Below are 26,140 nucleotides of genomic sequence, written 5' to 3' on the forward strand. Positions count from 1 at the left end.
TTACTTGAGAGAGAAAAGAAAGAGAGGCAGATAGAGGGAGAGAGAATGGACACACCAGGTCCTCTAGCCACTGCAAATTAACTTCAGACACATGTACCACCTTGTGCATCTGGCTTTATGTGGGTATTGGTAGGTCCTTAGGTTTCACAGGCAAGCACCTTAACTGCTAAGCCATCTCTCCATCCCCTGTTCTTCTTCTTCTTCTTCTTCTTCTTCTTCTTCTTCTTCTTCTTCTTCTTCTTCTTCTTCTTCTTTTTTGAATAAGGTAAAAATTTAACAAATTACAACTTGAGGCATCAAAACAAGATATGCCAATATAGTCATAATCCATAAGCATAACATACTGTACTTACAGAATAATGGAGGAATTAATATAGCATACTGAGTCAGAAAATCCAGTTCAAAAGCTGGGCATGGAGATGTACACCTATAATCTCAGCACTTAGAAGTAGCATCAGGAGTTCAAGGTCTTCCTCAACTGCATAGGGAGTTTGAGGCCAGCCTAAGCTACATGAGATCCTGTGTCAAAAAAAAAAAAATCCAGCTTTACTTTTTAACTCCTCCACTATTGAAGGTGATCTGGGCAAGTTAACTTAGCCTGTCTCAGAACCTGTTTTTTTCATGGCTATAATCAAGAACAATGTTACATATTTAAGCGACTGGAGGTCACAATTACCCATCAAAGAATGATGGCATTTATTAGTTTATTGACCATCTTCTCTTTCCTCACCATTAGGAATTACTATGCACACCCTGTAACTTACTCTCCCCTTAAGTAAGAGACATGCTCCCTTTTGAGGGCATAATTGCCTGGACTTTAAGAACAGGCTGGAATAAAACCTAAATATGTTGCTAGCAATATGACTAGAGTGGGAAGAACATCAATAAATCAGATTTAGCAATAAGTCAAATAGGGTTGCATTACAGTTGCTTTGCTACTTTTGTAAAAATATTTTCTCAGTACAAGAATGAAGTGGGACTAGTTAGAGTATGAATGAAACAAGCATTTATCACCATCTCATAGAAACTCCTCTTACGCCTCAAATCCCTGTCACACTGCAAGCATTTGAAGGCATTTTGTCAGAGCAGATCCGTCTCACACAGCTGACATCCGTGTCCTCTGCACTGGTGGCTGCTGGCCACCACGCTGCTCTTCACCTGCACTCTGCCATTCCATTTGTGTGGAGATGTGCCCGTGGCCAGCTTGTTCCCCCAGAATGTATCCCTCAGGTTTTTGAGTCCGACTCCTCTCCCCCATATTGGGGTTATTTTTCTATAAATATTTGGTGTGTATATGTGTAAGACAAAGAGAGACTCACAATCCTTCCCAAACTATACAGATTATCTTGCTCAAAATGTCAATAGTACAACAGTTGAAAAACAAAAGAATCAGAATTTATGGAGGAGAGCCCAGGTTTGTTTCAAAGGAGAGAGCTGGCCTACTCTCCTCTCCTCGTCATACATCCTGTGGTCTTTCCTGAGGTGGGCCCCCAGCTATGCAGTCAGGTTATAAATTAGGAAAGTGCAGACACTGGAAGGAGCACGGTCTCAAACACAGCAGAGCACATGCGCATCTTAAGGACAGACCAAGGATGCCCTGCATCACAGTCGAAGCGCTGGTACAATGTCTACACAGAGACTACTCAGAAAGTATGCACTGATTGAATGAATGAATGACTCCACCATCACTCCACAGTGAGGGAACTATGATTTGGTAGAGGGCAGGCCTCACCCCCCCCCCAAGTGTCATCAACAGTCCAATCCTCATGTCTTAGGAGCTTTATTCAGGTGAAAAATTAACCACCAGCTCTGGACAGGGCAATAGCCAAAGATCTAGCTCTCCAAAAGCATACCAGTTCTACTGAGGAGAATTCCCTTGCCAGGGATGCAGACCTGGAAGTAGGATCTAGAAACCAGCTCAACCAGACTGAGATTCAGAGTAGGCCCCTCATCTGTGAGGCAGAACCAAGATACTCACAGAATTAAGGTTCCTACAGAATAGCCATAACTGGGGATATCTGCATAGCCTCAGGTCACAGCTAGAGCAGCTCAGCTAATCTAGGCACAACTAGCCCAGGCTAAAGGTGACAGTCTGCCTTCATCAGGCTAGCTTAGAAGGTCACCTAATAGTGGCCACAGTGGCTGTAGGAAGAGGCTTCAGAAGGAGAGCAGGGACATTCTTCCCAACATGTCTGCAGAGTTCTGTCCGTGGCAATATTCCAGACCATGACAATTTCTGTCAGTTCAGTTTTGTTACCAGTAGCTTTAGAGTAACTTGGGAACACAAATTTGCCGTGGTATGTAGTCAGAGTACTGTCTAGGTAAACAGACAGACTTTGGCCAAAACCTCTTGAATGTCACCAGTCTGAAGGGAATGAATCTACTATCCTGTGCTGAGTAACATTCTTACCTTCCAACATAATAATAATAAAAATCACTGTGCATTCTTCAGAGAAAGTAAATATTAGACAAGATTTTTTTTCTTCTATTTCTTTTCCATGGTCAGGAAAACAGCCCATCCATCAAAATAAGTATCTGTCTTTGGACTGGATTATCCATACCAGAAGTGACCAGCATGGGGCCTCCTCATGCCAGATCTAAGTCCTGGGAGGAGGTCATGCACATGAGTTAAAAGCAGCATGTTAGGACCAACTAGTACTGTGAACAAAGAGAAACACAAGAAAGTATCCAGTCCTTGCCTTCCAGAAGTAATGACAGAGTACTCAGGAAAGAAAGACACTCCAGAGATGAATACTATACAGGTTGGGGTACAGAAAGAAAATATTGCACAGGGATTGAAATTGTTCATGGATCCAAAGATTTGTGAGTTTCCATTTATGAGTAGGCCTTTAGGTGAATAAATTAACACAAACATATCACAGCTGAGGTGTACTTACTCAATGAACCTAAGTGGCCATTTGCAGTCACCCATAGTGGCTTTTCTATGAAAGGAAGCTGGACATCTCCTTCCAGAATTCAGGAATGACAGTTAGGCAGCTCATGGTTTTCTCAGCCCCCAAACTCTTGCCTGTGAGTGCTTTTTTCCCCAACTGGACCCTCTCCAGTTGTGAAAATATAGCAACAAGCCCTGAAGAAGAGGCCTTTTTAAATAAGCAATGTAAAGAGGTGGGATCAGGACACACACTGGGACTTCCCTTGTAGCTTTCTATACCCCAACAACAAAACAATCCTACTTCCTCTCCAGCTCTCTCCCACACCTGCTCCTCTTCCTATTTTTCCTACCTTCAACTTTCATAATCTGGGAGACTAAGGGGAGTCTGCATTGGAGGGGAGAGCTTTAAGGAGGAAATAAATGACAGAATGTGGAATTTGGGCAAAGGAAGACCATACGAAACTAGTATGGGCACTGCTATGTAAGCTACCCCTGTGTTGGCATGCTGCAGATGCATTAACTATAAGAAAGGGCCATTCATGTAGAGGCCACTGCTTTATGAATTTGGTCACTAGGAAAAAAAAGAACGAGCTTTTGTTGACTTTCCCATTGAGCTGAAGAAAGTTAGTATCTGCAGGGACTGGTCCATAGTCCTCCTGAAGCACAAATGAATCCTAGTGCTTCATATTCAGCCTCAAGGAAGGATAGCCAGGTATACATTTTTGATCATTGTAATTATAGGTGATATGTCCTCTGAAATAAGTGGCTTTGCAAAACCCAGGGAGACTTGCTTAGAGAGGAGAAAGGAGAACAGGCACAGCTGTTGGATCCAATGAACATCCTAGTTCTGCTCCTCACTGGCTTACTTAGACATGAGATAATGTACCTCAAACAGCTGGCGCAGGACCTGCCATGCACTAAAAACCCAGTGTTTGTTTTCTTGCATTTATTTTGTGATCTCTGCAAAATTGGCACAGTGATACAGTTCCCAAAGACATTCTGACTTCTGGATAAAGTAACAAAGGAGGTGTGAAAAAGCCTCTTTAATATGTGAAGATTTAGTGTCCGTTTGAGTATCTTGTGTCCAGTGATGGGAAAGGCTGCAGAAGCTGAGCTTGAGAGAAGCATGGAGCATAGTAAATTGTGCAGAAAATGGAATTAGGCCTTTTTAGCCTGTGATGTATTTGGCATGGAGACAAAGGGCTGCTCTGACACATCTCTGCCTTTGTCTGTAGCACCCCAATTCTGTAGGTAATTTACTGTTCAGGAGTGGAATGGGCCCAGAGGCAGCTTCTGGCTGGTTTTTAGAAAGGCCTCTATAATTGGCCACCTTGGATGGAAGTGAGCTTCCTATGGTGGTTCTCTTCAAGCACAGGCATGGACAGTATGGTAGAATCGTGTGCACACCTTCATGCATCACATGGACAACTGGGCTGGCAGAGTCTCCAGCCTTCCACTGCTGAGAGGTTGTCATTGAGTACTTAAGAGTATGTCAGGCACAAGGGGCAACTACGGTCAGTGCCCCAGAGAGTAACCCATGAGTTTGGTTTTTACATTTTGAAAATAAATTTGCAAGACCTTTGTTGTTGACGCTGGAGGCGGTTCCATTGTGTGATGCAGGTTGGCCAACCTCCTCCGCCTAACACAAGTGAGATCACATTTCAGCTTAAAATTCCTCCAGAGAGTAATCTGTTTTCAAGAAACCTGCAAACATGCCCTTTCATTTACGACTGGTATGCCAGTCACACATCATTCCCCTGTTTACTCAGTAGTTTCTGTAGAGCCACACAAAATTCAAGGGTTTACGGTTTTTTAAATAGTACCCTGGGTTTTTATTGTTATTTTAATAAGATACCTGTGGTCTCATACACCATCATCAGAAAGGGCAGAAGACCACAGGAATAACAGAATGCAGAGCTCGGATCTCAAATGCTGCCTATTGAAAGAAAAATAACTTGCCAAAAATCTCTAATTTAGTAACCCTCATATGTATAAAAGTATCTTTTAGAATATGTTTTGGAGTATTTGTGATGATTTAGGTTTTATTGGTTATTTGAGCAATTGACTTTTCAATGTTTTTATCTCTTAAGTATTCATACAAAGTTTCTACTTTAAAAAAAGGGAGAGAAAGAATGCCCTGTTTGAAATTTTCCTGTTTTGAGAGTCAATGAAGAAAAAAATACATATTTTCATAAAACTATGCCTTGGAAAACTCTGATATAACCACATAGTGAAATGGTAGAAATACAAGTTCAATCTAATAATCTATAAGCAAAATAACTGTGGCAACTTTAAGAAACTCTGCAATTTTAAGAAAAACATAGACTAACAGCTTGCATTTTCAAACCATCCAGCTATAAGCTATTTGTAGTAAAATATGTTCTATAGAAGGTAAAGACTAATAAAGGTTGTAAGTTAAAATGTGATAAATATTATATTAGGCAAATATCAAAAGAAAACTAGTATAACTATTTAATACTGGATAGATTAAACTTCATAGCATGTAAAGAAAACATGCTGCACAGATGGCTTAGCAGTTAAAGGTGCTCATTTGTGAAGCCTAAAAGCCTGGGTTATATTTCCCAGTACCCACATAAAGCTAGATGTACAAAATGGCACATGCATCTGGAGTTTCTTTGCAGTAGCAAAAGGCTCTGGCATGCCCATTCCCCCCCCCCATTCTGTCTCCATCTACATACAAATAAATAAATAAATATATTTTAAAACGATTACTAGCATAAAGAGGACATAATGGGGCTAGGAACACTTATCTTGGAAATTCCAACAATTCTGGTCTGCCCTTGACACACCCACAACACACAGAAAGAAAACTTCAAAAAGAAAGTTATAAATCTACCATCTTACCTTGAAAGGAGATTTGCATGCAGTTCTCTCAGTAATTAATAGATCAACTATTAAAAATAGTAAAATATAAATGATTGGAATAATGCATTTAAACATATATTGGAAATAATCTGGATCCAGCATAACATTCTAGAATTTTAGGGATGCATTAAGTAGATGTTAAATAATTACAAGTTTAGTAAAAAAAAAAAAAAAATCATCTCACATCCAGTAAAAGACACATATTTTACCCATACATTATAACATCTGTGAAATTGAGAGCTTTCGGCTTATCAATAGTTTGTCATAATTGAATAGGCAAAGTTTTTCCTTCATGGCTTATAAATAATGAGGCATCTTGCAGTGGATGAACTTGAAATTTGGTGGAATACTTTTGATAATCTGTATCGTAGCAAAAGTAAGTGTAATGAAGCCTGTGCTGAACACAAGTCACTCTTTACCATTCACTTCTGTGCCTAGAGAAGCATAACTAGCCTCTCCGTTCTGGAAAAGTATACCCACTGACAGTGCCTGCCCTTCCCAACACATATCTTATGTCTTTGTAAAAAGCTCTGGATGGTGACATAAGTCAAGTCTCAACAAAATTCTAAGAACTGTATCCTATAAAACATACTCTAGAATGAAAAAAATTTTAATCAATAGCCAATAAATTTTGAAAATCTATGTTTTAAAATTTCAAATACATCCAACTCATGTATGTGTCAAAGTGAAGTCATAATGTAAAGTAGAACACACTTGGGATTGGTCTGTCACAAAGATGCCACATAAGCTAGAGTGCCGCTAAAGTGGCTCTGGGAAAAAAATGTACTCCTGGAGTGCTTTATCAGAAAAGGTATCATCAGCTCAGCATGGATCTCAGGGGGTCAAAGAAGAGCAACAGAGTGAACACCTCCAAAAACTAGGACAAAGATGATAAGTAAGAATAGTATGGAAAACAAAGCGATTGTTAAGTGTAGGGGATATAAGCAAGGAATAGTCTGTGTCCAAAGTGCTTTGTTGCTGGGGAAGCTTGATGTGAAGATGAGATCTACTCAGTGCTTTCACAGGATGAGAGCAGTGGTAGAGTGAGGTCACCATCCCAGGGGACCAAGAAAACTCACGCACACACCCCATTCACCCCACACCTACTCCTAAGTCTTCTTAGGGAGGCCTATGTTCCTAAGGGCCATTATGAAATATTGTACAAAGCTTGCATTTCACTTCCCACATTCTTATCACCAGCTAAAATTTGTCAAGTTGCTATGAAAGCCTCCACTAGTGAGAGTGTCTGTCCCCAAAACAATCTCTGACCAGTCTGTTTTGTTACACTTGGCTGACATTGTAATGCTGGGAATGGAACCCAGGGTCTTGTGCCTTCTGGACCAGTGCACTACTGCTGAGCCCTGAGCTGAGCTGTCTTGGTTCTGCTTCTTCTAGGATTGTCTCCTCATAGTATGTATATGTTTCTCACTGTGAATGCTCTCCCTCTGCTTTCTAATTTGAAGATTTAAGTTTCTAAGCTTGCAAAAATTGCATATAAAAGAGCTCCTAGTCCTGGTGCCTCCTAAGGTACATGGGCTTTAGTGAATGAATGATGGATGTGCCATTCACAGCTGCCCCTCAGTGACCAAGGCCACTCCAGAGCTTTGGGTTGAGCATTCTAGATTAGTGAGAGCATTGACTACAGGAAGTCCACAATTTAAAGAGGATCCAGAATACTGAAGGGAATGGGGAAAGAGAAAAAGGAAGAGGAGAGATTAATAGTTTATGGAATGGAATAAAAAACAGACTGAGGGGCTGGGTAGGTGGCTCAGCGGGTAAGAGCTCTTGCTGTTTAAGTGTGTCTGAGACTATCCAGGCTTAATTCTCCTGTACCCACATAAAAAGCAGTGGGTGGAGACTGGAGAATCACTGGGACTCACAGACTGTAAGTGGAAGCTCTAGATTGAGGGAAAAACTTCATCTCAAGAAAATAATCATGAGTAAGAAAGGAGGATACATGATGTTCTTCTCTGGCCTTCTCAGGTGTGCACATCTGCACATGTATGTTCATAGACACACACTACCACATACATCATGCACCACACATACTCTACATATCCACATGTCCCCCCTAAAACCGAGAGAGACTGAGGAGACCTTCTTTCCACCAACACTAAACTAATTGCCAACTTTTTAAACATCCAAAATCCACAAAATCTATGATCAAGACTATCACAGAATGGAAGAATCCCAGCCTGACCCCACTGTTATCCTGGTTGGTGATTTGTAATGACACAAAAGTAAAAATCACATAATACCCCAAGGTTCTTATATGAATATCTCATCAAGATTTGATACTGACACAAGCAATATTGTTGCAGTCCCAAAAAGCAAGTAGATTCTTCCTTCTATAATAAATAATACTAACTAAGTAAATAAATTCTTTTCCTTTTGCAGAATAGTCATTCCATGTGTTCATTAGGGCACCAAGGAAATTCAGAAGCTTCTAGTTTATTTCTCCTCCAGTGCCACGAGCGACATGACACATAGCCAGCATTCCTCTGCCCTCACGATGGCTGCTATAACAGATGGTAGCTTATTCATTGCCCAAAGCAACTTTCATATTTTTAAAAGATTAAAAAGCACTTGAATAAGTGACAACCAAAATATTCCTAGGATTCTTTTAAACTGAACCCAACATCAGGAAAACTGCTTCACTTGCAGGCTGAGGAAGTATGAGAGAGGTAACAGTTTTGTCTGCACTGCTCAAATTTATCGGTTTAGAAAAGGCATATGTACAGCATGAAGTTCTTGAGATTATATTCAAAATGCACACAGACCTAGCCAGCATGAATATCTACAAAATGTTGCTTAAGGTTGCAGGACCTAAAACCAGGCATTGTGACACACTCATGTAATCCCAGCACTTAGGACATGGAAGATCAGAAGTTCAAGGTCATCCTTGGCTATGTAGAGTTCATGGCCAGCCTGAACCACATAATACACTGTCTTAAAAATAAATGGACCTGACAGCCTCATGCCCTCCCTCCCTATTGGCCTTAAACGTTTAGAGTGAATGCTGACACCCCACAGACTGAAGTGTGTGGTGACAATCCTGTGTCTCATCCTTCTTCGCTCTCCTACCTCTGTATTCTTGACCATAATTCATTTTCCTTCTGGAATTCCCTCTCTTCACTATCCACTTAATTTCACAGTGGCCTCAGAGCCCCCCCCCCCAAAGTGCTGTCTGGACATGCCCAAGATGCCCTGGTACCTGGACCAGAGTCTTACCTCCACTCTCCTCTGACCTCTGGTCGTGTGGGTTGCCATGTCTTCTTGAACAGAACTTGTGTTGCTCTCTGAGCTGACCCAGTGCATCTGTTTAACCTTTCACCAGCCTGGCCATCAGAACCTAATTTTCCTCATCTTTCTGCATCTCTTGCTACTGAGTATGCAATAAAAACTCAATAAAAAATGGTATCTTGGGCTGGGGTAATGACTCAGCAGTTAAAGGTGCTTACATGCAAAGCCTACTGGCCTGGGTTTCATTGCCCAAGTACCCATGTAAAGCCAGCTGCACAAAATGGTACAAGTGTTTGGAGTTTGTTTGCAATGGCAAGAGGGCCTGGCATGCCCATATTCATTTCTCTTTCTCTCTCTCTCTCTCTCTTTCTCTCTCTCTCTCCATTTTTCTATCTCCTCCTCCTCTCTTTCTGCTTGCCAATAAATAAATAAAGATTTTTTTAAAAGGAAAGAAAATGGTATCTTAAGTTCCTGACATCCTGCTGTATGAAAATAAAAAGATGCATTGTTCTAACAAATGCACACCGTGATCATCCTTGGTAATATTTGTTTATAAGGTATCACCTAAACATACCATTCCACATCCAAAATCTAAAGCAACAGGCAACAGTATACAGAAGGTGATGTTTACTTCCAGTAATAGGTGACAATTATACTAATAAGGCCAATAAGTCCAGTTGAACATGCATATTAAATACGTGGCTATATTCAGGAAAGATACACAGATGACCATATTGAGTGGAACAAGACAATGAAAATGAGAAACTAGCCTATCTCTTCCAGTTTCATATTTGAATGTTCCCTGTCCACTGCAACCTGTCAGCCACATGTGCCCAAGGGCAACTATGAATGTGGCTCAAAACAAAGTTGTTAACTTACACAAAACATTAGATATTTTCTTGCAGGTTTTTTTTTTGTAACTTGCTTGTACAGTCTTCAAACATGAACTTTGTACAAAATACATCATGTCACAGTGTCAAAAGGTTGGTCCTGTTGCTTGTAACCTTATCTCAATAGCCCATTCACAAGAACTAAGCATTCCGAGACTAACCAGCAGTATCTTGTTGGCATTATTCCCTAAGATCTTGTATTGATTAACATACTGCTTGCATTCGGAAAGATAGGAAAGTGATAAATAAATATAAAATTTACTTTTGATCACCTTCCCTGTGCTAAGAAAGTGCTAGGGAAGCGGAGGCAGGAAGATCAGGAGTTCAAGACCATCCTCAGCTACATAGTGCATTTGAGACTATCCTGGGCTAAATATGACCCCAAAAGCTGGGAAGAGGAATAGAGGGAGGGATAGGTTAAAAAAAAAATAGAATTTATATGTTCACAAGATTTCTTGAAAGTGTTTATCTTAAAAGCCAAGGCACTTTCTCCAACAACTCTATCACTGTTCCGTGTTTTCCACATTTTTGTTGGTAATTGCTAGAATTTGAAGGCACAATATTTGAATATTGTCAGTAAGGACATTTGATTTAACAAAACCCTATCAGTTATGGAAACAGGTCTGGAGGGGGGCTGGTTTTCAAGCCCCCTAGGTGAAAAACATATGAGAAGTGACAAGGTTTTCTTCTAGTGACCTATAAATAGGTTTCAGAAACTGTCACAAAAGGGTGGTGTAAGGTTTAGGGGTGACCAAGACCACAGAGACCACTCTGAGCCAAAGATGGGAGCTTTTGTTCAGGGAAAACACGAGCTGCCAGGATACTATATAGGATTCTTCAGTTGGGGGAAGTTGAGGAAAGGAAAAGCTAAAAAAATAAAAATAGAAAGGTTTCTTTAGGGGAGATCGAAGACAACAGGGTGTGACATCAGAACAGTGACCTCAAGATAAGGGGGCAGGAAACTTAGACCTATAGCATTGTTAGGCAAGGAAGAATAATGGCTGAGCAGTTTCTTGAGGAATGGGGATGACCCACTTCCTTATGTCTGTCACTATCCTGCTGTCTTTGGTGATTCCATTTTGTCCTGACCTAACAGGTGGGTCACAATTGCTTTGAGCAGTCCTTGGAGAGAATCTCGAACCTCCAAAGCTATTGACTTGAAGGGCATTTGATTCATGTGGACTGGGAGTTCTGCTGTGCTCACTATATGAGCAGCCTGGCTGTTTTATAGCATGTTTTTGGAGTTCCACAGACGCTGAGGTAACTCGCACCTGACAACTTTTCTTTTCTTTCACTTGCTGGGCTGAGGAATATAATAGTCAGTACTGTGGATTTTACTGCCATTCTTGCCTCTCAGGTGGCAAGAATGAATCCTAACATTTACTTATGCCCCTTGTTAATGTGTGGTCAGCCTTGGTGAGTGCTATTAAATTTGCCTTCAGAAAATCCACTGGGATTTTGTTTTCTTCCATACTGCCATAGTAAGCTTGGGACTTGGGGTCCTCAAGCATATAACCAAGGACCACCCTCCACTAACACCATAGCTCCAGATGCAGTTACTCGCAATTGTTCACAGGAATCAAATTTATTTACCCAGACCAGTTCTAGGGACAGACATATCTCCATGAGAGTTTGAACCAGGAAAGGAAATGCGCCAGCCCTAGACAGTGTTAGAAAGACAACAGCAACGGACCACCAATGGATCAGTGGTAGCATAGCACTGTAAATTAACCTCACACCAATTTACTGCTTCCAAACGAAGACTTAAAAATGGTTAGAATGGCCATATATGCCCATATTTTCTTAAAGGAGAAAGCAGCAACCACAAAACAGAAGACACCATAGAGACCAGAGACTTTCCAGGGGCAGCTACCAGCAGAAGCAGACGCCCTTGAGGAAGATGGCAGAAATGCTCAGAAACAGGAGGAGGTCAGGAGAGTACTTTCACAAGTGCTAAAGCAATAGAATTTAAATAAAATGCAGGACAAGATGGGGGATAAGGTAGATAATTCAGAATTAACAGTGAGAATGTGTAAGCTCCAGGAGAGAGACTTTTGACCTCAGGGCTTGCCCATTGAGAACTTCTCAGCAGCAAGCAATGAAATGACTTAAATTTCATCTTTGAAAACAAAACTTGCCAGTGCTCCACCAGTTCTATCTGAGCAGGAAACTGAGCTCTGAGCAGTCACTTAGGAAGGTTCCACATTCCACTTCAGAGTCCTGAAATGCAATGCCTTCCAAGAACCAGCCCTGGCCAGAGGCTGACTGACAGTGATCTGCAGCCCTCTGATTAGCTCTGGAGCTCCCAAAGGTACTTCAAAGACAGCAACATTTGGTACCAGAGAAAGGGGGAGAGGGTGGAAAGCAGAGGTGAGTCAGGGACCATGGGGAGCCTCATGTCAGGAGTCTCATCCTCAGGTGCTTGTGGAGAGAGACTGGAGCAACAACATCACTGGGATATGAGGGATCCCCAGCAGACATTGTCTGGCCCCTTCAATGGGGCAGAATTCATTCTGTCCTGTTCAGTATGTGCACAGCAGTCCAGCTGTATAAATGCATTGTGATTTGGTGTGAATACTGAGAATCTGCCTTACCTAGCAGAGACCATAGAACTGTCCAAACTCACCACCCACCAGTGCAGGCTAAACACTCCTTTGTTAATAGACTGAACATAGTATTCTCAAAACACATTGCGATTACAAGACTGACCCAATCTGAGGTTAAAGTAAAGATGCTGAGGTCACAGTATTAAGAGTAGTAAAATGTGCTTCTCTTCTGCCTCTATCATAAACAAACTGACATAGGAGAGCCCCTGGATTGCCTTTATGAGTATGGGGTGAAGCCTGGCTGAAATAGGCTTGAACTGAGGCCCAAAGTTAACAGATTTACCAGCTCATTGTCTTAGGCATGGGCATGGCCAAGGAAGTCACCAGCCAAGGGCTGAATGACCCAGGCATGATTAGCTGAAACTTTGGGCCCCTCATTTGTTTCTGAGGCACTAGAAGGAATTTTTTTTGCATATGCGTGTGTCATATGTGCATGTGTATATAGGCATGTTCATATGTCTGTGGTGAATGCATGTACACATGCATGTGGAGGCCAGAGTTCAATATCAGGTGTCTCCCTCTACTGTCTTCCACCTTTTTCTTTCAGACAGGATCTCTTGCTAAACCTAGAACTCACCAATTTGACTAGACCAGTTAGCTAATGATCCCCAAAGATTCTTTCTCTGCCTCCTCAGTGTTGGGATTACAGGCCCACCAGACATTTTATGCAGGTGCAGGGGAGCCAAACACAGGTCCTTCTGCTTATGCAGCAAGCACTTGACCTGCATGCCACCTTTTCAGCCCCTGGGTGGTTTTTATTTCTCTTCAAGTTGTGAAAGCATCAGGCCTCACAAAACCTGCTTTCATGGGGTAGCAGGACAATTCGTCCCAGGGCAGCACACTCCCAAGAGAGAAAAGCTGAGCAGGTCCCAACGTGCTGGTGCATTCTTTATGTGCTGAACTTGGAATTGCACACCCTCTGTGCCTCACACTTGGAGCAAATGTGGGGAGTGGAACAAACATTCTCTACTTGACCTGTGCAGTGTTCCAGGAGCTTGGGTCAGGGATGAAGCCTTGGCCCTGCTTGACTGCCCCTCACAGCTGGGGTCACACCTGCTTTCTACCTGGCTACACGCACACATGCACACGTGCATGCTGCCATCATGTGGACCACCACTCGCACCTTCACAACCAGAGCTTTGTGCTTGCCTCTGACCAGGAATACCAGCCTCTCTTCGTCCCTGCAGGACTGCCATTCTGAAATGTCTCCACTTCTGAAAGTACTAATCCCCAGGCATTCTGCTCTGCTCTGCATTGTGGTTAGCCATTTAAATGCCCCCTCCACAGACTGTGAGCACCATGGAGTGGTCAGTCTCTGTCCCTGAGGTCTACCCAGTGGGCACATAGTAAATCCTCCATAAATGTTTGCTGAGTGAATAAGTGAGCAGACCTCCAAGGCTGCATCTGCCACCTAGGGAAGCACCAGCCTCAGTCTAAGTTCATTGAGAAAAATTATTGCTTTATAGTTCGGTGGTGACACTTGGGAATGGGACATTTGTGGTTTTCTAGAAGATCTTAGATGCCAGATTGGGGCTTTATCCCAGAACCATTCCCAGAGCACTGTTTTCATTGTCAAGGGCCCCTGTTGAGCTGCCCCCACCACCACCACCAGGCTGAGCTGTGACTCCTAAGGAGACATCACTATCCAAATCCAGGAAGTCCTCCCTGCATGGAAGCTACTCCTCGCCGCTGTGGGCAAGCCCTTTAGCCGAGTTACTTACAAGGATGAAGTAGCGTACCTGAACAGAAGCTTTGAGTCCTTTTGCTCTAGTTTATCCATCTGAGGTGGAAAAACTAAGCTAGGGAAGAGAATTACATATAATGTTGAATAGCTGTAATCTGGGTCTTTATTAAAGGCTAATTTATAAACCTCTCCATGACCAAAACCACTCATTATTCCAAGTGCAGACAGGCTTGCAACCTGAAATGTTCACCGTGTTAGTTGCTGTAGGGAAATAGAGGCAGGTTCCAGCTCTGATGTGACAGCTTGTTGCAACAGTTGTGTGGGATGACCCCACTTTCTGTGCCCCTCCCATGGCTCCCTCTGTCTTGGGTGGCTGCAGAGGCAGCTGGGTTTCTTAACCCTCCCCCCGCCATTGTACTTTCTTCCCTAACTCATCCTCCTTTCTGTGTTCATACTCCACGGTTTCCTCTTGTCCTCCCCCCTCCTCATCTCATCACTTCTTGCTCCCCTTTGTGGTCTCCTCCTGTTAGTAAAAGTTTGACTGTAAACTAAGTATCGAGTTGGGATAAGCTATAGTGGTTAAAGTTAAATGTATATAGAGACCTTGATTGATTGGTGGGTAAGGGAGAAGAGCACAAACTCAGAAAGAACCTTCCAGCAAGGGGAAAGTCCCATCAAAAACTTCCTAGGAGGAAGAACCAGGAAATAAAGAGAACAGAGGGCTGCTATCTTGATGAATCCGGTTTAGGTTCAGAGTGGAGTTGCCTTCTAGTCTCAGGATGGCAGGTTGATGTTTATGTTCTTGTAGACCTGTGTTCCTAACTAGCCACCTAAGAATGCTTCCTTGCTCCTTATCACCATCACTGTGACCTAGAATGCAGACTGAGAGACCACGAGGTTGGTCCTTAGCAAATAGCAAATTGGAACATATGCGATTTCTTGCTGCCCCTGCTCTGTGCCATGCTTCTGAAGGCATGCAGTGGCCCAGGAGCCCCTTATTGTGGCCATTCCTCAAGGAGCCCTGAACTTTCCCACTCTATCTTGGGCTGCCTGGCCCTGCACCTGTACCCAAAGCCCAGCTCCCTTGAGGGTAATCCCACATTCCCAAACCTTGACATTTTGGATGGGGTGTTCAGTTCCCTGGATTTTTAGTCAAAGGCATTCCAGAGAGTTGCAGAGAGTGAGAGCTGGAGAGCTGCTTTTAAGCCTCTTCCAGAAACCCCATGCCTATAAGAGTCCCAGAGCTCTTTATCCAGCCCTTCTCTGCCCCTCCCACCAGGCCATGCTCTCAAACTAGGAGTAAGTCATAGCCCAGCTCTTTCATTGACCCTGGGTTACCCTGGACAGGCCACACAGCCTCCCTACTGTGTAAAGTTGGAGTGGGGGACAACTTTGAGGGTCTGGTAGTGCTGAGAACAGAGTCCCCTGATCACAGGTGTCATCTCAGTTGGGCCATAAACTTCTGTCCTAAGCCACTCTGTGGACCACTTATGTAAACTGACAAAGAGTCCCAGCCCCCTCTCCTCAGATGTCCAAGCAGAAAGCTCTACTTGAGGATTTCTAAAGAAGTCCCTCGAGAATCTATTTTCATATTATAAGATTTGTTTAAAGTAGAGAGATTGATTTATAAAAGAAGTAAGTTGCAGGCTGGAGAGATGGCGTAGTGGTTAAGGAGCTTGTCTGCTTAGTCTAAGGACCCAGGTTGAATTCCCCAGTACCCATACAAAGTCACGAGCATTGTGGCACATGTGTCTGGAGTTTGTTTGCAGTGGCTGGAGGCCCTGGCATGCCCATTTTCTCTCTCCACACCCTCAAATAAATAAATAAAAATTTAAAAAAGAAAAGAAGTTCCCATAAACTCACTAGTAGTGAAATTAATTTTAATATTTCAGTAAAAAATGCCAGGCATAGTTATGCAGGCATGTAATCTCAGTACTTGGAGGTAGAGGCAGGAGGATCAGGAGTTCTACCTAGGCCAGCATCAGCCACACAGCAGGTTCGAGGCCAGACTGGACTACAGTGAGATTGTATTTCTACAAAGAATAGAAAAAGTTAGTAAATAATCAAAGACAGCCTGTCTGCCCCTCACTTTTGACTCCTATATACAGAAATCTACTCATTACACCAGGATGCTTTCTCTTTATTAAACATGACTTGACAACACTCTGTCAACATACTAACTAATTGCATGGTAATTGTATATTACTTAGCTTTCTCTAATTGTTAAACATTTGTGTTGCTGTCTTTTGTAAGTGTTATTCCCAGTGAAAATATCCAGTTGTTTTATTGGGCCAAAAACGAGGCTGCCAGTTTTACCCAGAAGTCTTTGCTGGGGGGTTGTGGGTTGTGCATACATGTGTGGAGGCCAGAGGCTGATGTCAATCAATCGCTCTTCACCTTATTTCTTGAGACAGGTTCCCTTACTTGAAGCCAAAGCTCACCTATTTGGCTAGTCCAGCTCCGTTTCAGGGGGGCTTAGACTACAGACAGGCCACCATCCCCACTGTACATGGATGTGGGTACCAGGGATCCAAACTCAGGTCCTTCTGCGTGAACAGAGAGTGCTTTATACAGTGAGGTCTCTCCCCTACCCGACACTAGGCATTTCATGCCTGTAACTGTGTGCCTCAGGGCTCATTATGCAGCTGGGTGGGGAGGACTTAGACCTGCCATCTCAAGTGACTTCTTTAATTAGCCATCTCAGAACACTGACACTAAGTGGTGCTTCTATTTGCTAAAACCAAATAACCACCTCAGACTACATAAGCATGTCTGTCTCCAGAACTGGCCGAGGCACATGGATAAAGTGGTCCTGGCTGCCTCCTTCCCTCCCTGCACTGACTGCTGCAAACTCAGCCATTCTACCATTCCTTTGTAGGTTGGCAAAAAGGCCCTGCCCACCCCAGCCTTTTGTCAGTGGCTCTAGACTTTCATTCTCAGTCTAGGAGTCTGTCATATGTCTTGTGTGAACAAGGTCAAGAAGTAGCTGAATCCTGCATAGGATTGTCCTGAATCAGGCCAGGATGGGGCAGGACCCCAGACCCTGGAGGCTGAAAGCTGCCACCAGGCCGAGGGCTATAGTCCAGGGGCACAGGGGCAACATCCTGTCATCTCCGTGCCTGCTCTGCTGACACCCTGTGGGGGTGGGGGGACTGTGTGGGTGTGTCTACATATATATGTATATGTATAAGGTATTTATTCAGGATGATACCAAAGAGAAGAGCAAGTCCTCCCTAAAATGGTAAATCCATGTTTCGTGAAAGTTAGCTAAGCAGAGCATCAGGTGGCCAAGAGCCAAACACACCGGCAAAGTTTCAGCCATGCTCTTAGCACACTTTGCTTCTCTCTGGGCTACAGATCTTCCATTGGTGGGGGAATTGGGAAGGAAGACCCCCCCCCCGTGGTCTTCCCACTGCTGACCACCTCTCTCTTGGCCCCTAGTCAGATGGCTCCATCCTGGCAATCGCCCTGCTGATCCTGTTCCTGCTTCTGGCCCTGGCTCTGCTCTGGTGGTTCTGGCCCCTCTGCTGCACAGTGGTAAGTGCCTTAACCTTCAGCCATACAGGCAAGGTTGACATGAAGGTCTCAGGACCAAAGGTGGGGAGAAAAATAAGAACTATAGTAGCTTGGGACAAATCTTATATTTTTTATGCAATTCATACAAAATCACCATAAACCAGGCTTAGTAACTTGGAGCCATAAGTCATGAGTTGTTAGTATGGGTGGAGGATGAGACTTCCCATAGCAGAAACAGGAAGGTCTGGTGCTCTGGAAAGATCCGTAATGCCCACAGGACAACATCATTGGTAATGTTACTGAATATGAAATAAAACACATGGTATGAACAAGAATGCATATGTGTGGTGGGCCATTTGTTGAGTTAACACCAACTGATACTCTTCTAAGGGCACCCTGTCTCAGAATTGTCCATCTGAGAGAAGAACTCAGGCCTCTTTATTTCTGAATATAAAGAAAGGCACCCACTTTAATTTCATTAATTCTAACAAGGTGTGACAGAAGTAGGCATCAGTGGCCACTCAGAGCTTCTAGTTTGGGCAGCTTGGAGGCAGAAGCCACTGAAGGAGAGTAGGTCCAGAGTTACGTGAAGAATCTATGGGGGATGTTTCACATTGTGTACCCCAGGCTGGCTTGGAACTCATGATTCTCCTGCCTCTGCCTCTGTCTTCCAAGTACTAGGACTGCAAGCATGTCCCTCATGTTTAGCTTTTTTTTTTTGTTTGTTTTTTAGAAAAAGCCAGGAAGGTGGAAAAGACTAAACTAGTAGTTAGGAAGTTACTGAACTAGTTTGACTGTTTTTTCAGTCTTCTTTTGCGGATGGCAACAGTTCTCTTTCTTCACAACCCAGTTCACTGCTGTCACGCCATCCCAAGCACACCTTTCCTGTGGGGAGAGTAAGCAGCTGCCTCATGGTTCCTGCAGAGCTCTTCTCATGGCTGTGTTAGAGCACAGCTCATCCTGTCGTGCTGTTGAGTCATGCGTTGTTTCTCCCACTGTACAATGAGCTCCTCCAGGCAAAGTAAAAGACATCACAGGCTCTAGTTCCAAAATGGAGAACGGTGCCCAGTATACAATTTGAATGTTTCCCAAACTGTACTGAAAAGGCTAACTCATTTGGGAGTAACTTAGCCATAATCGAAAGGAACTGTCTTGGATGGTGATGTTCTAAGTGTTTGTGGTATTATATTTCATAACTTACATGCATAAGTAATTTTTATATCTTCCAGGTATTACATAACAAGAGATAACAGTTTCATAGAGAATCAGTTTCTAGAAATGAATTTGTCATGTTTGGAGATTAATGATATATCAGGAATCTAAGTGGAAATATCTTCCTATATTGTACAAGATGGAAAATAATAGAATTAGCTGCACAACAGTGTGAATACAGATAACATTACTGAATCGTGTTCTTTAAAATGGTGAGGTGCAATTTTTTTATCTTGTGGTGTTTAATGTGATTGAAAAGAAAAACAGAGATCCTGCTGTAAATTGCAGTTCTTCTTCAACCCAACAAATTAAACAGCATACTCTTCAGGTCAAATCAAATCATTTTATTCCAATTAAAATAAAAGCAGATATTTTTGCTCAATTTCTTAGGACAGGATCACATGCATATCCATGATTTTCCCCACATAAACAAAATCTATTTGATTTTCAGTGACCTTGTGAACAGTTTTTAAAGAATTATGTAAAGAATCATGTTTAATTCATTTTGTGAATTTCAAGGACAGTTTAACAAATTATAAGCCCATTGGACATCTGCAGTGACAAATTACAAGAGGCAAAAACTAATCAAGAACTTGATGTGACTTAAGCTGAAATAAAAGTCTTCAAATAATACTCTCCACACCTTTTATCATAACACTGAACTGTTGAGCCAGGCAGCCACACCCAGCATCACCAAGGAATTTGCTAAAGTTTGTGTAATTAAAATGTGTTGCAAACAGGCAGCTCCTTATCCACCTCCTTGGGCCCTGGCCTATGTGCTTCCCTCTTCAGCTCCACCCATTCCCATTGGGTGCTTCTTACTCTCCTGCCTACTAGCTTATTTTTCACAAGCTCACAGATCTATGCAATAGCCTGCCCTCACCTCTCAAGCTCCACAACAGGTCCTTCTGCATCTTTGCCTCCCCCTGCCAGCTTTCCTCCTCCTGAGCCCACCTCACACTTGCTTGTAACCCACCAACCATGCCTCTACAGGAGCAGAGGAAAGGGTTCCCACACAACAGGTTATAAAGTGGGAACCAAGTTATCTCCAGTGTTACAAGGGCACATTCTTACCATCTGTCAGTCCTTTTCAAGATTCCCCGTCCTGGGGCAGGAGAGATGGCTAAGCGGTGAAGGCACTTACTTGCCTGTGAAGCTAAAGGACACATGTTTGACTCCCTATGACCCACGTAAGCCAGATGAACAAGGGGGCTCATGCATCTGGAGTTCATTTGCAGTGGCTGGACGCCCTGATGTGTCCATTTTCTCTCTCTTTCTCTCTGTTTCTCCCTGCCTATTTTTATATATCTCTCTATCTCAAATAAATAAATAAAACATTAAATAAAAAGATTCCCTGCCCTGTAAATCTGTTTACATAACGAAACCTCCTGAGGACTAGAGGATGCAGGTGATCAGGAGGGCAACCATGCCCATTAAGCAATAATTTGAAACTAAACTGGAACTGTCTTTGTGGCAGGATCCCTCTGGGCCTTTCTTAGGGTGATCAGCATGTGAATTTCCAAACATTCTGTTACCTTTACATTGCTGGGACAAACACCCAACCAGAACTAGCATATGGGTGGAAATAGTTAATTTTGGGCTTATAGATTGCAGAGGAAGCTCCATCATGGTGGAAGAAACTGGCTCGCTTCCAAACATCCATAGCAGAGAGACAAAAGCCAGGCCCCATAAGCACAAAGAGCAAGAGCTCTACAACATGGTAATAGAAGTCCTAGCCCAAGCAACAAGGCAGGAGAAAGAAATAGGGTCTTTTATTAGCTTGGACCAGTGAGCCCCCAAGGATTCTCCTGCCTCCACTTCCCTAGCATTGGCATGACAAGCATGCACCACCATGCTTAGCATTATTTATGGGTTCTGGGGATTGAACTCAAGTCCTCACTCAAGCTTTTATTGACTAAGCTGTCTTCTAAGATCCAGTCAAGCAATGCTTAAAAAAATAACATTGTATTTATTATTTGCAAGCTGAGAGAGAAAGAGAGAGAAAAAAAATGGGTTGCCAGGGTCTGTTGCCCTTGCAAGCAAATTCCAGATGTATACACCACTTTTTACATCTCACTTTACATGCGTACTGGAGAATCAAACCCAATCACCAGGCTTTGAAATCAATTTTTTGGAGAAACAGAAGTAACAGACAGATTCAGAGTGACTATGGGCATACTATGAACCCCTGCCACTGCAAACTCCAGACATATGTGCCACTTTGTGCATTTGGTGTTATGTGGATACTGGCCATCAGGCTTTACAAGGAAGTGTCTTTAACTGCTGAGCCATCTCTCCAGCCCTTAAGCAATGTTTTATTTTATATATATTCTATTATCTTATTTCTTTATTTATTTTTGTGTGTGTGAAAGAGAGAGAGAGAGAAAATGGGTGCACCAGGGCCTCCAGCCACTGCAAATGAACTCCAGATGCTTGTACCATCATGTGCATCTGGCTAACTTGGGATCTGGGGAATCAAACCTGGGTCCTTAGGCTTCACAGGCAAGTGCCCTAACTGCTAAGCTATCTCTCTAGCCCTATTTATTTGAGGGACAAAGAGAAAGAGACAGAGAAGGGCCCACCAGGGCCTATAGCCACTGCAAACAAAATCCAGACACATAGGCCACCATGTGAATCTGACTCATGTGTGTACTGGGGAATTGAACCTGGGTCCTTAGGCTTCACAGGCAAGTGCCTTAACCACTATGCCATCTCTCCAGTCCTAAGTAATGTTTTAAACCAAGGGCTCCAAAAAATCTTTTGCCACATAAATACATTATTTGAACTAATCTTCAGCTCATGCTGGAAATAATTATTTGTGAAAAAGAAATCAACTGCTCTTGACTACACAGGAACACAAGAACACCAACAAAATACTGGATAAACATAATAAGACTCACAAGAAAATAGGGGACATTTTCAGGGCCCAAGGAAAAAGAGGTCAGGTGAGCCAGCTCTAAGCAGTGGCTGTCCTGGGAACTTTCGATTTAAGTAACCCAGAGGTTTGGCTTCAGAGCCTTTCATGGACTCATAAGAGCTTGGGAGTTAGAACTGAATCTTCTAACTAAAGTTGGGTTCTTGAGTGAAAGGACAGATTTGATGTGTGTGTCCCTAATACATAACCATAGCCTCTCAAAGTTTTAGAGTTCAAATTTATACTCACTGGGGTTCTATACATTACAAACAGACAAGTGATCACAGTTTAGAAAGACATAAAGACTTTCAAGAAGAAACCCAAATCCTTTGGCAGGTTGGTCACTCAAATCAGGTCTCATAGGACTCCATACATGAATTCATAATCCCAAATTATCCCAAGCCCAGAGTATGATGACTCAGACTGCTTGGGGTTTCATTAAACACATATAAATCACCAAAGACCAGCAATCAGATGCAGAAGTCAGGCTCTACCAGCAGTCTTTCTTTTGCTCTCTCCAAACTTGGCACAGTCAAATAGCCAAATGCCACAAGTTCTGTGAGAATCACCATTTCTTTAGTAACATGGAGTGTGCTCCTAAACACACAGAATTTAGGCCTCTAAAAACAATGGGATTGATAGTTTAAGTAAAACACTCATTATTGCATAGCCTAAGAAAATACTGAACTCAATAAAAGTTCCACTATTTCCAGTACCTTAATTCTTTAATAAAAAAATATTACAGTAAGTACATCCCTCTGATGTTTAAAGAATGGATACATGAAGTGTCGCTGTGGGCATGAGGATGACCCAGCCATGCTGCTTGGAGAGGAGATGAGTGGGAATGAAGGACACTTTTAGGATGCAGTGTCCCCATACTAGGTGTACATGCTGGTGTGCACTGTCTCCTTATTCCTCCTGCATTAGCTTGGGACAGAAAATTTTAAATAAGCCATCTATGTGGTTCCAAATGACACCTGGTATCATGCAAGATCTCCTCTGTTGCTGTCAGCTTTGTAACTTGTTCCTTACACATTGCTATCCTGTGTAGAGTGGAGGAAGGCTGCAGAACCCCACTTTCTCTTTTCTGGCTTTCAGCAGGGTCTTCTATGATACCAGGATGATCTTGTTTGTACCTGTCAGTCTCCTGGTATATGACTTTTCTCACCTCTGTCCAAGTGCCTCTTCCACATGCTGAAAACATTCCTCCTCCCTTCAGTCCCTTGTTCTTATAACCAGAACACACCACCGTCCCACAGTGTGGCACAGAGTGCTCCTATGAGAAAACAGCACATAGGAACAGGTCTGTGCTCTCACTGCACACATGTAAACAGAGGCAAGTAAGTGGGGAAATGTGTATAGATTTTGTGTTGTCCTCCTCAGCTCACTGTTGCCAGCAAATCTGCCTTTGCCCACTCACCTGATATTACTCAGTAGCACAAAAAATAATTTCTCTACACTTTTCAGTGTCTAATGGTTCACAGTATATGAATTTTACCACACACACACAAAACTACAATATATAACTATTCCTTGACCTATAAAAAAAAATCTTATTTCAAGCTCACAAAATTTTACAGAGCAGTCATTTTTTGTCCAATTTACCTACCAGTTGTGAACAAATACACATGCTACATAACTGTGTTGTACCAACAGAGGCTGTGTGTAGTTTTCAAATTCTCAGGTGGCCTTCTTGGAAATGAGTTTGGGCTCAAAGCTGAGAGGTGGAGTCTTGTTCCTCAGAGCAGTGAACATACTTGAAGCTGGGACATAGATGACACAATGAGTTCTGGGTCATGTCCAGAAAAGTAGCATAATTCACCCTAAGTCCACCCAAGGGCACAAATGAGACTCCCATGATGCATCACTTGTCACATCCTACTCCTGGTGGTAGGAGCTGTGAGCATTGTAAAGCTAAAGGACATTCAGGATTGAGAGGCCAGAAGTGAGTCTTGCACCATGTCTTAAGTGCTTACTTGAGGAGCAAGGAAGTTTAGAATAATCAGAACTGCTTCCTTTACCCTTTCCTTCACAGGAACACACCCTCATTCATTCCAGAAATAGTGACTGAGTAACAAACACTGAGCTGTGTGATCAAACACACCCACCTCTTCTACAGGCTCAGAGCCCAGGGAAGTAGAAAGAGATGTAAACACTACTCAGAGTGGACGGCCAGTAGCGCAGACAGCAAAAGATCAGATTTGAGCCATGGGTCCCACGAAGTCACGTGGGTAGGCTTTCATTTGGGCTGGGTCTGGGAACCAGGGCATAGCAGTTCTGTATGCAAATGAGGTAAAAGTGTGCTACAAACAAAACCTTGAGTCTCCTCCACTATAGCTCTGTATATCCCTGCCCCAGGAGAGGAGGCACCAGAGAGCCCAGAGGCCCTGCAGCAGGGCAAGGATGCCCTCATCAAAGTGAAATGTGTTCAGAGCTCTAGCAGGTTTTGGTTTGTTATGTTTCTAGGTTTGTCTTTCTGTGTAGCTCAGGCTGGCTTTGAACCTGTGATTCTCCTGCCTCAGCCTCAGCCTCTCAAGTTCAAGAATACAGCCATTCCACCCAACTTAAAGCTGGTGTTTATACTCAGCCATGAAGCTCACTGTGGGAATGCCTGGCCTAAAACAAAGCACACCTCCCCATAGAACTAACTGGCATACTTGGTTGTTAGCAAGATGCATGGTTGTCAAAATGGGGTCCACAACTCCACAGGGTCAGCATCATTTGGGAACATGCTAGAAATTGAGGTGTCTGGCCCCAGAGCTGCGGAGAGGAGGCTTAGCAGTGTAGCTAGAGGGCTGCACATTGAGAATGATTCTGGTGTTAGCAAAGCTTGAAACTGCTGAGCCACTTAACACTACAGGACGAGTGCTTGGCTTTGATGATAGAGTTGTCCTCTTCAGTTGCTCACGTGGTACCTATCTAGATCTCAGCATAGACTGGGTATCTACAAAGTGTTCCTTAGCAAAAGGACAGGCTATGGTGCACACAAAAACAATATGGAGACACCAAATACAGCTGAGGGAGAAAAGGACCAGGAAATTCTTCCCTTGATCAGTATCTAGTCTTAGCCAAAAGGTGAGCTTCTGTCTCCCAGAAGCTTGTGTAGTTTTGCCAACAGATGGTGCCTGTCACTGAGAGAAGAGACTGGCAAGAGGAAGGGGAGAAAAGTGAAAGTGGCATAGAAGGTGATAATGATGTAACAGAGAGCTTCGAAGGGGACAGTCTGGTCTGCTACCTCCTATTGCCTATTGCTCATGCAGCATGGTGGCCTGACCTCCACTTTGCATGCCCTATCCAGTGAACTTAGCCATCTCTAGGCTAGAGCTTCCATGGCTGAATTGGAACATCAGCTTAAAGTTGGGTGGGGTAGCTGTATTCTTGAACTTGAGAGGCTGAGGCAGGAGAATCACAGGTTCAAAGCCAGCCTGGGCTACACAGGACATTTCTTTGTTCACATATGGCCAGGAGCATTCCTGTTCCAAGACAAAACCATCACAGCCCAGTCGGCCAGAAGCAGAGCCACAAGGACCAGAACTGCACCACAGTACTTCTAGAGAAAAAAGCATGGCATGCAAAACAAACTCACCAGCTGAATTATTTCACCTTTATAATTTTTCAAGTAAATTGTAAGAGAGAGCTTAACAGACCCCCAGCAGTTGAGCTTCACTCATAAACCATGATGGCTGAGCTTCAGGGGTCAGGTAAGCCCTGGCTTATGTGATCTCCTTGCTCTGTTTATGCCACTCTAGCTGCATCTCACATCTTCTCTCACTGTGCTGCCAACAGCTGCCTCTTAGCCCCTTTACATCACCAGTGTAAATATTCATGCACAAAGGCCTAGAAGGCCAGTTATCCCATGAGGACAAATGGCCATGTTGTGTCCACCCCAAACACCCAGTCTATAGATGATGCAGGCCTACCACTCCTATACACCCCATACTGGTATTCAGTTCAGTTTGTTGAGTTGTCCTTTTAACACTGTTTGAAGGACCAGGCTTACTCATCTCCTTCTGGTCTGTCCTAATGAAGATGACAAAAAGCCCATCACACCAAGAGGAGGCCCCACACCAGTAAAGAAGTGGGCCAGCCCTTTGGTACTTGGTACATTCTAGCTGAAATAAAGACTTTCTGCTTATGCTAGTTGGAAGCAAAATAATATTCAAGTAGGACTAGAATTGCTATGAAAAAATAAAAATAGAGCCTGTGAGGAGCCATGAAGGGGACCTTGCTGGCTGTGTCTTTGCAAGGGCGGGGAGGGGAAGTGCACGGACTGGAGACCCGCCCAGCGAGCATGAG

At 43.2% G+C, this 26,140-nt stretch overlaps 1 protein-coding gene across 1 annotated transcript in view; it reads left to right on the plus strand.

Annotated features, from left to right (window-relative positions):
* Antxr1 (ANTXR cell adhesion molecule 1) overlaps positions 1 to 26,140 on the plus strand; it is a 217,652-nt gene that overhangs the window by 115,425 nt on the left and 76,087 nt on the right. The window contains exon 13 of the mRNA XM_004662181.2: positions 17,644 to 17,739. Within this exon, the coding sequence (XP_004662238.1) occupies positions 17,644 to 17,739 (96 nt within the window). The remainder of the gene's footprint in view (positions 1 to 17,643; positions 17,740 to 26,140) is intronic.

The sequence above is a fragment of the Jaculus jaculus genome, chromosome 6 (genome assembly GCF_020740685.1).
Source record: "Jaculus jaculus isolate mJacJac1 chromosome 6, mJacJac1.mat.Y.cur, whole genome shotgun sequence".
In the NCBI taxonomy this organism is placed as follows: Eukaryota; Metazoa; Chordata; class Mammalia; order Rodentia; family Dipodidae; genus Jaculus; species Jaculus jaculus.